Raw genomic sequence first — 13,619 nt, 5'->3', positions numbered from 1 at the left:
TATAATTACTTACTTGTGGTAGTCCTCAGGACTGAGACCAGATAAATTACCTTAATACACACATTGCCTCAATGTTTTATTCATCCTTACTTTTATTGCTGTGAATATTGATGGTTATAAAAATACAAAAAAAGGCCTAGGAGCTCGAAGGCCTTGAAATGCACTCTGCACATGAAAGAAGTGTCTCGTAAGAAGCAGAACAATACCAGTCAGTCTGTATCAACATCATCAAAGAGTCTGCTTTAACATGAGCTTCATGACCTTTTACCTACACATGTTCCACATATGCTACGAAGCCTCATGCAGTCACACATATAGATGACAGAAGAGCATTTTTTTCATGAAAATGTAACCGCTCTTCTGTATTGCACCATAAAACAGCCAATAGTCATGTCTAGAGAGTCATGTCTTTAGCCGTATTGATTACTGCAACAGCGTCTTCACGGGTCTGACTAATAAATCAATCAAACAGCTGCAGCTGATCCAGAACGCTACTGCTCGCGTTCTCACTAAAACCAGGAAGATAGAGCACATAACACCAGTTTTAAAGTCCCTACACTGGCTCCCTGTAGCTCAAAGAATAGACTTTAAAATACTGTTGTTAGTTTATAAATCACTGAACGGTTTAGCACCACAATACATTAAAGATCTGTTATTGCTGTACCAACCGTCTAGACCCCTCAGATCTTCTGGTTCTTGTCTCCTTTGCATCCCCAGAACCAGAACCAAACGAGGAGAAGCAGCATTCAGTTTCTATGCGCCACGGATTTGGAACAAACTTCCAGAAAGCTGTAAAACAGCTGAAACACTGGGTGCCTTTAAATCTCAACTTAAAACCCACCTGTTTAGAGTTGCTTATGGCAATTGATGCCTTCAATGTATTTGCGAGTGACTGGGGGTCATTGCGCGTATATAAAACCCTGTAAATTCTAGACTCTAACAGGTAACCAATTAATGCACAAAATCCGCGTAGGACAGCGAAAGTCCTAGCGCAAAATTTTCGCGAAACAGGCGGACGGAGCCTGGTGCTGCAAGGCTGGAGGCCTTGTCCTGTTAGGCTGCGGGGCCTGGCTAATACCCGTGTTAAGAAATGGAAGGTCTGCGTAGATCATATAACTTGAATGGACAGGAAGTCCAACAGAATGATTTTATCTTTTCTTTTTATCTTTTTATTACTTTCTTTTTATTTTTCTTTCTCACTGTTTAAACTTATGTAAAGCACTTTGAAATGCCTTGCTGCTGAAATGTGCTATAGAAATAAAATTTGATTTGATTTGATTTGATTAGAGAGAGACAAATGACACATGTGCGGTCATTACACATTTACTCTGTCCAGTGTGTACGTTTGGCACCATCTGCTTATCAGTACATTGTTTGATCCAAACTGGTGTGATCCTGCGATGATGTCAGACTTGGCAACAAAAGGTCTCCAGTTACCTGTTATTATTTGATGAGTTGCTGTAATGTAGCACGGGCGACAAACAGGTGTGCTGAACAGAATTTTGAGTGCAGTGACCCACTTTGCTCTACTAATGTACCAAAAAAAAAGCCCGCTGGGAAATGGCAGCATGATCCTCCTGTTAAAGAGTCTGTGTTATTTTAGGATATTTCACATGTCGTATATGATACACGCATATGTACAGTCACTCTCTCTCTCACACACACACACACACACACACACACACACACACACACACACACTCTTGCAATCTGTTCCAGTTCACTTCCTCCTTGCTTGGCATCTCCCTCAAAAACTCCCCTCTCATTGTTTGCATGCTGCTGTGATCAATGCAGCACTGAACCAGAGCTGCCCACACTGCAAGTTCCCCAGACACTAACCAGACACTAATGAAAACATCTGAACCACTGCCAGGTCCATTGGCTTGCACTCATACTGTACCTAATCACACGCTGTTATTAACGCCTAAACGCACCCCACTGATTGGGGCCATTGTGGGGAAATCTAATAGCTCCAGCCGGGAGTTCAAAGATGTCGAAGTGTGAGGCTCTTTCAAACAGCCGTGCAGCTTGCTGAGCTGAGCAGAAGTGAAGCTGTTATTCAGCCTCCTTAGTGTTTCCTGCTGGTCATTTTTCTTTCTCAGTGGTAGATTTGATGGAATAAAGAATCTGAAACGTTGACGTGCACGCCTCCAAACGCACACAGCAGCACTTTAATACATGCCAAATTAGATAACAGGACATTATGAGATATTTTAGGCTTCACAAAGGGCCGTTTTATTCTGCCTTGCAAAGAAAAGTTATTAAAAAAAAGAAAATAAGAACCAGGATAGTGTAGTAATTAATTTAGAAACAAAATTAAATTAAATCAGTTTAATAGAAGGGTCATAAATAAAGTTCTGCACACAACCTTGTAATCATAGTTACAAGCTGCTAAAGTTAAAAAATAATACAACTTAGCAAATGTACTTTTACAAATCAAGTTCTAACAGTTAAAGTTGAATTTCACTTACATTGTCTTGTAAAAATATTTATGCTCGTTTAACAATTTTTTTTCATAATCCAATCACAAACTTCAACATGTCTCATTGGGAATTTAAGGTGGTTGAACAAAATAAAATAAAATCACTGTGAAGCAGAAGAAAGATTTTTGCACAACTAAATGTGTAAACAGTGAATGCCTTTGTGTTGAGCCTTCTGGATCAACACTTTGCAAAATCCCTTCATGCTGCAATTGGAGTTGCAAGTTTTTTGGCCATATCAGCTGTGAGAATCAAATTTATGTTCGTTTTTCTTTGCGAAATATTGAAACTGGATGACATGTTTACGGATTTGTCTGGACTGAGGCTCATTCATGCACAGCACATCGATATGCTGCGATCTAATCTTTTTTTAAGTGTAGCTCTGGTTGCATGTCATCTTTTCAACACTGGTTTTCTTTTTGTTACTCTATGAAGGCCAGAACTGCCACTGCTTTGTGGTGTTCTATCACATAAAATCCCATTGAAATACATAGAAGTTTAACAACAACAACAAAAAACAGTAAATCTGGTTTTTATTCTGAAAGGTTCAAGTCTCTTATTGTACGTATCACCTCAAGTTGCTGCAGCATTACTGACCACACTGCCTGGGGCAAAACTTAACTTCTACATTTCATGCCTTTAAGTTACCTATTAGCATTTTGCCCTTCTCCCTATGCCTCCACTGTACACCTAATTACCTTTGGCTCGCCCAGGGGACTGCAAGTATAATGGATTATGTTTGTTTTCGCTCTCCCAAAAGAAAATTAGCCTCAAAGTGTGTCTCACTGGGCCTACCTTACAAAATTAAAGGTCAGAATACACTCACGATGACACAGATTTCTACACGTTTCGCTCTCTTTTATAGCTACAAAGCAGCTTCATCCCTTAGAATATTCCCTTAAGAAAAAGTAGGCCAGAAATCATGCATTCAGGTGCCTCATCAACTCTTCCGTTATGTCTGCAGTGCTGCATATTGATGCTTTAACCAGGCTTTGTACATCCAACCCCATTTCTCTTTTATTCCTCTCTCCACAGCCTCCTTCAGGAAGCGATTGTTCAGTAGTTCACAGTGCTGAGTGTAGTTCTCCCCATTCAGCATAGATTATTTGTTGGTTTTCCTCTTCAAAACCCTCTGTTATTCTTATCCTGCTCTTTCCCCCATTACTTTACCTTTTCTCTTGTGGATTATCGGCCCCTCTTTCCTCTTTGTGACATAATCCTCTCTTCTCCCCACTTTCTCGTCCAGATTATGGCACTATCAGAAAAGTGCTGTCTCCTCTCAACCAGTCCACGGGGAGCTGCCTATTGGAGGAGATTGAGTTGTTCCCGCCCAGGAAGAGGCAGCCGATACGGAGCCTGCTGATCCTGCACAGCCGCAGCGAGCTTTACGTGGGCTTCAGGGACCAGGTCATCAAGATACCGCTCAAGAGATGCAGCTACCACAAGAGCAGAGAGTGAGTCCGTGAACAAAGAAAACACTATTAATCTCAGTGGGAGCTGTCAAAGGCAAATGTGCAAACAAAGTTTCCGAGCCGTATTTTGTTTTCTTTTTCATAAGATGGTTTTTATCTGAGAGCACCAGGCCTGAGCTAAAACTTTAAATCCTGCAAATCAGCTTTGTCTGATCCACTGGAGGTGCTCGTGGCTGTCCTCTGACTGCCTCCCCAGCTGATTGACCCATTGCGCAAAAAACCATGTGCTCTCTGCCTCGTGCAGCGTTCTGAAGTTTAATCAGATATTTTGGGTTTCTGTCTGTGTTGTAGGCTGCCACGTCTCTGAATAAATACAGCCAAACTCGGGTGTAAAAGCCAATCATAGGATTCGCATCAAGATTTGAATCCTATCTGCCGTCGCGCTGACGAATCGCACCTTTATTATTCCGTTGCACCATTGCTGTTGCACACCGCCGCCTTAATGTGTCATATTACAGCCGTTGCTCTGCAGTACGTAATGCAGTCACTTCATCGCATTCACTGTTCCTCTTTTTATACGAAGGCTGAAAAAGTTAGAACAGACAAAACGGATGAAAGAAACTTCACCAAGGACACACGTCAGTTGCTAATAGCTACGTTTTGTCTTTGACAATACTTTTAGAGACAGGCTTGAAATGTTGGAATGATGCCTTTTTTGTGCTTTTGTTGTGTGGATACATAATTTGGAAGACCTCAATCCCCTCCGGAAGATAGGCCCTGATGTGTTTATTTTTTCTTTTAGATCTTTCATCTGGCGTCATTCGGTAATACCATCACCTTGTATTTATAGAGTGGCACATCTTGTGTCTTTTTTTATTTCTTGTGGAGCAATACCACGCAATGTGAACCTCATGTTCCTTATTTACAGACGCAACTAGACGCAAATTATATATAATTTAGGCATCTATTTCAGATCATATCGACAGTCATGGCCCGCAGCTAAAAAATACCCAAGTTGTTGCTCAGATAATTTAAAGATTACCTATGAAAAATGACTTTGAGAAATGCCAATCACCTGAAAAGTATGTCCTTGTACTGTCCTTGCACTGTGCAGTATACACTTTACACCTTTTTTACTTATACTGTGTATGACTTTGATTTTCCGAGAAGCAGAATTGTGTCTGTCATCTCTCATATTGGCCCAAACACTTCCCCAGCCCCGTGGTAATACAGCACCATCATTTTTACACAGAAGCACCAGCCCTTTCTCCTTTTTACAGCTGTCACTGGGATGGATACTAAAGCATGTGAATCACTTGTTTCTTACTCATTCATTCTAGATTGTGACTATATTCTGTCTCTTTGTTATGAAACCTCTCAGGGAAAAAAAAATAAAAAAAAATCACTGTTTCCACCGGGGCATGTCATGCAACGTTGACGCCTGCGGCCGAAAGATATGTCACCGCACTGTCACCACGGCCTTGTCTTTATATGAAAAGAGTAGCTTTATTACTCTCAACAAACCATGTGCTGCAGTTTCTGAAAAAGACATATGCCACAATATATACATATACTGACAATATCCTCACATTGAATATGATCTGAATATGATGTTGGGCCCAATGCATGATCATGTTCTACATTCCGGGGCAATTCTACATATTTTTTTTTCTCCCTAGCTTTAGTAGTGCTTTCATTTGTTCTGTTACTTTCTTTTTTCTGTCCGTTTTTTCTCCTCTGACATATTCAATTATACTTTCTGCTACCAGCCAATCTCTGCTGCCTCTTATATTTTAATAAGACACTGAAACCACCACTTATTACCTTCCTCAATTGTCTCCTTCTGTCTAGCTGAATCCACACCATTCTAAGGCACAGGCATCTGTGTGACACAACAGACTCACAAAACCCCTCTAATAGGGCCATTGTATTCCTACCCTTTAGAGCCTGCGTAGGAGCCAGGGACCCGTATTGTGGCTGGGATTTGTTGCTGAAAAAATGCACCACCCTGGAGGAAAGTGTCAGAATGAGCCAGTGGGAGCAGAGCATCACAAAATGTCCAGTGAGTATGAGTCTGCCCTATGATCTTTGCATATAATACGGCATAACGCACTTTGTAATTCCCGTATTTCTGCATAAATCCTAACTGAAATGTCAACGGATTTGCACATTAGTCCTTTAGAGCAAAGCAAAGACAAGCTGGCTTTGCATTTGTACAATAACTAGAAGTTCCCATTATCTGCTGATCAAATTCATCCTTTAATAAAAACGTGTCTCGCAGTGATAGGTGATGAAGCATGCAGAGGGATGTGGAATGCTTAGTTTAAATATTCTTTAGCAAAGATATCTTGTCCTGTCGCATCTACGTGGTTATATTGTGTTGCAGCACTTAAATTTACATGCAATTGAAACTTGATATTTACGTATGCTGTTTAAAAAGACACATAGCCTTTCATCTTACTCTGAGAGCAGCAACACAGCAGAGAGCAAGGACAGGGACTTGTATGGGTAGGTCCTGAGTTTTCTTGCAACTCCCTACTGCAGCTGTAGGGAGTTTGTAAAACTTGAGATCATGCCACGATAAACTGTGTAGGATATGTTTTCATGCAAAACGTGAGAGCCAACCCAATAACGCTTGTAAGAGAGCATCGCTTTTCACACCGCAACGAGTCCAGTATTGTCATGGGCTGAAAGGCCACTCCGAGATGAAGATGCCGTTATGAGAAAACAAAGCTTAAAAAAAAAATCAGACTGGGACAGTGACCTTCCTTTATGTCCAGTGATCTTGTGAAACTAAAACTGGAGTGTTTGACCATAATGATTATCACAAGACCAATAAGTAAACACTAAAGCACTGAACAAATAGTAGTTCACATGAAAAAATATATATATATTACAACAATAGCTTTATCAATAGCTTCAGTTGTTAGCACTCCTGCCAACTGGGGTCTTTCTTATCATCCATGTTTGGGTTGTCTCCATGTCTTCTGGGTTTTCCCCCCCCACACTCCAGAAGAATGAATGCATGTCAATTCAAAGCCAACCTCAGGTGGGACTGGGTGTGTGTGTGCGTGCGTGTGTGTGTGTGTGTGCGTGTGTGTGTTACATGAATGTGTGTCCAGCATGCATCTATGTTGACCTGTGAAAAACTGGCAATGTACCCCGTCTCACGCCCAGCGATCACTGGAGAGCAGAACTAGCTCACCCATGACCTTGCGAAGAGTAGCGGGTACAAAAAAATTGGATGAATAGATGGACACATTATAGGCTTGTTTTCTGTTCTAGTTGAAGTGAATTATCTATGCAGAAGCTTGCAGCAACATTTCACTCTCTTCCTTTAGGGCCATATTACAGTCTATCCTACTTTTTTTCTGTTTGAGAGATATTAACTTCCTTTATCTTTCACGTGGACCTTATTGACAAGCAAAGCACATCGGAGCTCCAGATGAATATTTGACACTCAAGCCTCTGAGGAAAAATCCTTTATTCTTGGAGATAAATAATCTTTGCACAAACCACTATGTTTAAAAGGCTGTAAAAAAAAAATAGAAAATATAAACTCTGCTGTATGTTTTTCATTATTTAAAACACTTTATCTTTCTGATTTATTGGATGGAATACGGACAGGGGAACTGATATCGCTCATGTTGGCTTATTAAATATGTAGCTTGACTTTAGGCGCTATATGCTTATCTTAGCATAAATCGTAAGCACAAACAATCCTCGGTCTCCTCTCTCCAAGAATTATTCTTAATAAAATTGTAGTCATCAATAGAAAAGCATCAGAAAAGAAAATCATAACCCACTTTTTTTAAGCTGTTCTTTACTTGCAACGTCGGCAAACAAAATGCAGCCAACCATATCCTACTATTGTATTGATTTTTTTTTTTCCCCCTATCATTAGGATCACACAAAATGGGAAAGCAGTGGTAACTTTGTACTTTAAAGACGCAGAGTCCGATTAAAACTAATAACAAACAAATTAAATGTGCTGTTTTGCACATGTCCAAAACAAGACGTTTTACACTTTGCCGGGATGGAGCACACATGATTGTTAGCATCCCACCAAAGCCATCAACAGACCCAAGGAAAGTAATTTTCACTGCTTGTCAATCTGGGAAGATTTAAAAGCACTACTTGAAGTCTGTCACTCACCAGAGAGAAAGATTATTCTCAAGTGGAAAACATGTGATACAGTTACCAGTCTTCCCAGAAATTGATGTCTTAGTCAGTTCATCCGAGGTCATGCTGAGCTGCAATGAGATGGCAAAAAAAAAGAACTACAACCCAGACTTCACACACCTCCTCAGACACTGTGTTTAAATCTAATTGCAGAACCAGCGGCTGTTTTTTTTTTTTTTTTTACCAGGCTAAGAGCTTTTAGGTCCAGGACTAAAATTTGCACCTCTCTCTCATCAGCTACGTAATTCTGGTAAGCCAAAAGAATCCCTAAGCAGGAGGGATAAAAAGTCCCTTTACTGTATTCTCGTGAGGAAAAAAACTGCCTGTAAATGTCAATCATCTGAGTTGACACTTTAACACTAACAGATGAATACAGTATTGCTCCATTATTTCTAAAATATGACACCGAGAACAAGAAATAGACGTATTATGCAGAGTCTGAAGTCCAGACAAGAAAAAGAAATATAGCTGTTTAAAATAACTCAACAAGATGTGAAAAAAAAACTAAAATAGAGCATTTCTTTAATCACCATTGCACTTGCACGCCCTATGAGTCCATTAACGGTGTGCAAAGGTTTATATAACTGGCTTGGTGTCTATTCGGCTGCACACTTCTGCAAAGTGGTGGTCTAAAGTTAAAAGCCAGCCAAGGTTTTGCATACTGAGAAGTGTTGTGTAGGCAGAGATAGGAGATGTGCTTCACCAACGAATTCACAAGCGCCATCTGGCATTGCAGTCTTATATCTGTGGTGAAAGATGTTTTACTTTTAAAAGAAGGCAGTTTTGCTGTTGGCCTGTCGAGGAGGTTTTAGTCCCAGATTAATATTTCGATTCAAGTAAAATGGACATCCCTCACAGCTTTTTGAACTCTTGCCATATCTCCTATTCTGCATGTGTGATGTTAAACTTTGTAAAAGAAATAAAATAGGCCTCTCTTTTGCCACTGGAATCTGCTATGGATTTACATTTGAGATAATATCTAGACTCTGTTATTTCTCTTCTGACGTATAAGCATTAAAGCAAATTATGATTACTTTCCTTATAAAAGCCACACAGTGTTGGATCGGTTATTGAATATTGCATCTTGTACAACCTTAAGTAAATAATTCAGTAGACAGTACACAGCTACCAAATCACTCGCACTCTCAGCCTGAATAATGCTGCAATATTGGCTTTATTGGCTGCATCTGTGTAGCCGTTTGCTTCCTTGGCTGCCCATTGTTGCAGATGTTGTGTGCCCGGTCCAAGCGTTTCTCATTTAGGCACACGGCAAAATTCAATTACCAATAAGAGCAGAGGCCAGTCGTTGTTTTGCTTCTGCCAAACAGATGATGATCGCGCTCTCTTCCGCTGGTGTGATGATGCTTTTTGCATTTTGAAATTATCCCAAAATGTTGCACCAACCCTGGGCTCATAGCATCCTCAGTGCTGAATCTGTCGATTGGCCCTTACAACCAGGCCATCACACTTGTAATTTTTGCTCTTCTTATATCTGATCTTTCCAGTTTGATTCTGTTTTTGCTTCATGTATTTGATGACGAGGCCCCATTTTGTTTCCATGTATTGGTGTTTCATGAATGTGCATATTCCGAGTTTCTCTCTTTCTGTTTTGGAATTCCATTATACCATGCAGCAGATTCTGTCTTACCTCATGGTTATAGCAGACAACTGCTCAATTTTTTGACACGCAGCAGACGATGTAATGGATTTTTTTCTTTTTTTTTGCATCTATTTGAGGAAAATTGATTTTGTACCGATGATCTCCCAGAGCAGCATATTCCTGAAAGCCACACTGATGCAATGACCCATTTCTGAGAAAAAAAAAAACAAAAACATGACATTCAACGTGTTTTATTTTTGGTCCTGTTTGTCACCAACAGGTCCGTAACGTTACAGTCGATGGGGGCTTTGGGGCCTGGTCTGGCTGGTCCACCTGCACCCACAATGACGGAGGCAGCTCAGGGGCTTGTCTGTGTCGGACGAGAGTCTGCGATAATCCCGCCCCTCAGTGTGGCGGCCAGAAGTGCTATGGGATCAGCGTTGAAGTCGCCAACTGTTCCCGGTATATTATTCTGATGCTGTTCTTCTTTATCATTTTTGAATATTATAAAGTAAAAAAAATAAAAAAAAATTAACAGATATATTCCCTGCATCCTCACACCCAGCCATTAGAGATCAACACCCTGCAAATGATTTTCCTTTTTTGTGTGTGTGACGTTTTCATTCTGTTACTTTGAGCTTACAAGTGTTGATTGAACATTGGAGCTTTTTCACACTTCCTCATTAAAGGTTTAACACTCTCAAGTTAAATACTGGGTTTAGAGAAACTCATGCTTTACCAACTTGTCTCGTGCACGGAGAAAAATAACATTTGCAACTGCTTCCAGTGAAACGGCTCCACATTTCCAATCACGTGATAATTTCACCTGCTTCTGAAGAATTAATACTCATTTGAACCTCTCTAATGAACTTCTTTACCTACATTATAAAGCCGAAATTTCAGGTGTTGCACCAGACGGTGGCCTAAAAGCAACCACTCGGTTCTTTAAGATTATCATAGAAATAGTCTCTTTTTCTGTCATATCTAAAGGAGCTTTGTACCTGAAACTTGTACCTCAAACATAATCAGAGAGGTTTTTTTTTTATTCTTTTAAGGAATGTTTGTTTTAAATGAGAAAGGGCATCTTTGAAACTCTGCTGGGACTAGTAGAGTTCTCTTAAATAAAAGAACAAAAGGATTTGTAACTTTTGATTTCAGTGGCTACCAGGCAGTTTTAGAATCCATATTAAAAAAAACAAAAAACTTGATCTTACCTTTAGAGCAGGGGTCCCCAAACTACGGCCCGTGGGCCGGATCCGGCCCGCATCCACATTTGGTCCGGCCCCCTGAACAATACCAGAGAGCATTCAGATTTTTTTTTTCATTTATTGTATTTTCCGATTTATATGTGGATTCTTCTTCAACCACCAGGGGGCTCTTTAGCAGGAAGTGTGTCCTGTAAACTGTGGGTGTTTTGTTTTGCATGGTGCATTGCTGCCATGCATGCATGGGAACTGCTTGACTTTTATGTTATTTAATCAGTACCGTTGTTTGGTAGTGGTAGAGCAGATGTCTGTTATGAACGCCGCATTCCAGGTTAAATTCTTCAAAGCGATGCCTGTAAGTAGCAGCTTATACTTAAAAACGAGCCTTTATGTTAACATATGAGAAATTAATATGTCATAGTTACTTTCCCTCAATGGAATATATACTAGACAGTCCCAGTGACCGTTTCACTCATGGTTTTTGCCCATATGCTTTCTGGGTAAAAATCAATCGAGAAACGCATCACCCCCACACCCCCCCTCAACAATTTCCGACCCCCCACCAGAGAAGGGAAAAGTTAAGTGGCCCTCACAGGAATAAGTTTAGGGACCACTGCTCTAGAGCTTTAGATGGAAGCTTGCTTGACTGACCTGAGGTCATCTAATCAGAATCTTTTACAGCCCATCACACCATCTTTAGCACTCAAGAGGACTGAATTATCTAATTGCTGGCACCTCGATTACACATATAGGGCGATATTTCTAGAAAAGAACTGAAGACATTTTTTTCCCCCCCAAGGACCTTCATTACTGCTTTGAGTTTTGTGTTTCTGTTTTATGTATGAAACATCATTGTGTATTTTATCTTTTCTTCTGTAAGACATTGACATTTGTATGTGAGAGTGGTTGTATAGCTATAGTTTTACTCACTACTGTGTTTGAGTCAGAAAGTTCAAGTCATGTTCATTATTCTTCAAGTTAGTAATACTGTACCAAGGCCAAATAAACGTAAGAAACTGATATTTGATTCGTCTCTCTGGCGAATGTCCGAGTCTGATGTTACTTTTCGTATCGTCACAGAAATGGAGCTTGGACTCCCTGGACTTCCTGGTCCCCTTGCAGCACCAGTTGTGGCATCGGCTTCCAGGTGCGTCAACGCTCCTGCAGCAACCCAACGCCTCGCCACGGTGGGAGAGTGTGTGTTGGCCAGAATCGTGAGGAAAGGTAAGGAGCGGAATCCTCCTCTCCTACAGTAACACGCAAAAGTTTTAAACAACTGCAGATACAGTTTGCCTCGATGAGGCTTGCGGTCTCCAGACTTTAGTTTCTTCATTTTCCGTCTAGAACGAGACATCATATGTTGCAAGGATTTAATGTAAGGTATTAACCCTTTTATCTGTCACCCTCAAAATCCTTACATAAGTCAATGGGTCGATCCATCAGCACGCCTGTGTCATGATCATGACAGCTAAGGGGTTAACATTGAAATCTTGATATAAAAAAAACCTTTTTTTTTCTTTTTCTTTTGCTCATTCCCACATAAATAAGCCAAATAAATTTTATCATAACTATTCCATCCAAACCGCATGAAACTGACCACTACAAGGTCTGGCGTCATGGAAGCAAAACAGAGTGAGATTATAAGATTGTAGACTCATGCACAGCATTGTATTTTCATCATTGTGTACTGATTAAAGTGCATACGTGTTGAACAAAGGTGAGGTTTGTGGAAAAAGATCGAACAAACAGCAGCAGTCCCCAACTCTGTAACCAGTAGTAAGGGAGCCTGTATTCGGTTGCAACTTTTCCCTTTTCTTCGTCCTTTGTGCCCTTTCTTTTGTTCAACTCTTTGACAGCCAATTAGAGAAGGTGCAGGGTAGGACTTTGCTTGGGTAATTATCTGGTTTTCAGACACAAACCATTCCATATCTTAAAGTTTTGGTGGAAAATAGTCACCCTTTTCTTAAAAGATGCTTGCATGGTTTCCAAGCACCTTTTCAAGTTACAAAAAAAATGAAGCTGAAAGCAGGTGAAGAAGCACGAGGAGACGCACACAAAGCAACACGGCTAGAAAAGGTCAATGCCCTTTTTTTTTTTTTTTTTTTTTACTTCTGGTTGTTCTGGCTGTCAAGAAGTTTTCATCAGTTGGCTAAACTTGAGAAAGAACTCAGAAAAAGCCTTGAAAGTTTCTGCTGTATTTGAACACGGAATATTCACAATACTTCACATAAATCTTAAAATAGATATATTTGTTTTCCTTTATGTTCATGGATTTTACACAAAAACATCAGTGTGGATTTTCTTAATCACATTGGTGTGAAACAAAACTGTAGACAGAAAAAGTGCAAATAACTACAGATCTGCTGGTACAGGAAAAGGAAGAGTATATATATAAACCATTACCATGGTAACAGAAAGTGGATTTCTCAAGATGGGTAATTAGAGATGGACTTTAAGATCTTTTGATTACCTTTTTTTTTTTTTTTTTACTTTCTTTTCCACTTCTTTCTTGTGCAACCTCACACCTTCTTTTTCTGGCCAACTGCAGCTCCAGAAGGAGCAGTCTTTGAGTAAATACACTTCGCCTTCTGGAGCCGTGAAAAAAAATATTACACAGAGTGACCGCCTCGGCCCAGTTACTGAAAAAAATACAACAGGAAAAAAGAAAAACAGCTGACTGGCTCTAAAAACCGCCGCAGAGGAGAAGCCGAGTTTACCATCCCATTTTTTTCCTCAGTTT

The 13,619-nt window shown here is 40.2% G+C and overlaps 1 protein-coding gene across 2 annotated transcripts in view; it reads left to right on the top strand.

The window, feature by feature from the left end:
• sema5a (sema domain, seven thrombospondin repeats (type 1 and type 1-like), transmembrane domain (TM) and short cytoplasmic domain, (semaphorin) 5A) overlaps positions 1–13,619 on the top strand; it is a 157,738-nt gene that overhangs the window by 95,735 nt on the left and 48,384 nt on the right. For both annotated transcript variants that reach the window (XM_088001156.1, XM_088001155.1), the window contains exons 11-14: positions 3,727–3,934; positions 5,837–5,954; positions 9,955–10,136; positions 11,960–12,103. In XM_088001156.1, the coding sequence (XP_087857282.1) occupies positions 3,727–3,934; positions 5,837–5,954; positions 9,955–10,136; positions 11,960–12,103 (652 nt within the window). The remainder of the gene's footprint in view (positions 1–3,726; positions 3,935–5,836; positions 5,955–9,954; positions 10,137–11,959; positions 12,104–13,619) is intronic.

The sequence above is a fragment of the Poecilia mexicana genome, unplaced genomic scaffold, assembly GCF_051168715.1.
Source record: "Poecilia mexicana isolate PSO_F unplaced genomic scaffold, ASM5116871v1 scaffold_20, whole genome shotgun sequence".
Classification (NCBI taxonomy): domain Eukaryota; kingdom Metazoa; phylum Chordata; class Actinopteri; order Cyprinodontiformes; family Poeciliidae; genus Poecilia; species Poecilia mexicana.
The sequence above is the reverse complement of the archived record's forward strand: the minus strand, read 5'-3'. Positions and strand labels throughout refer to the sequence as shown.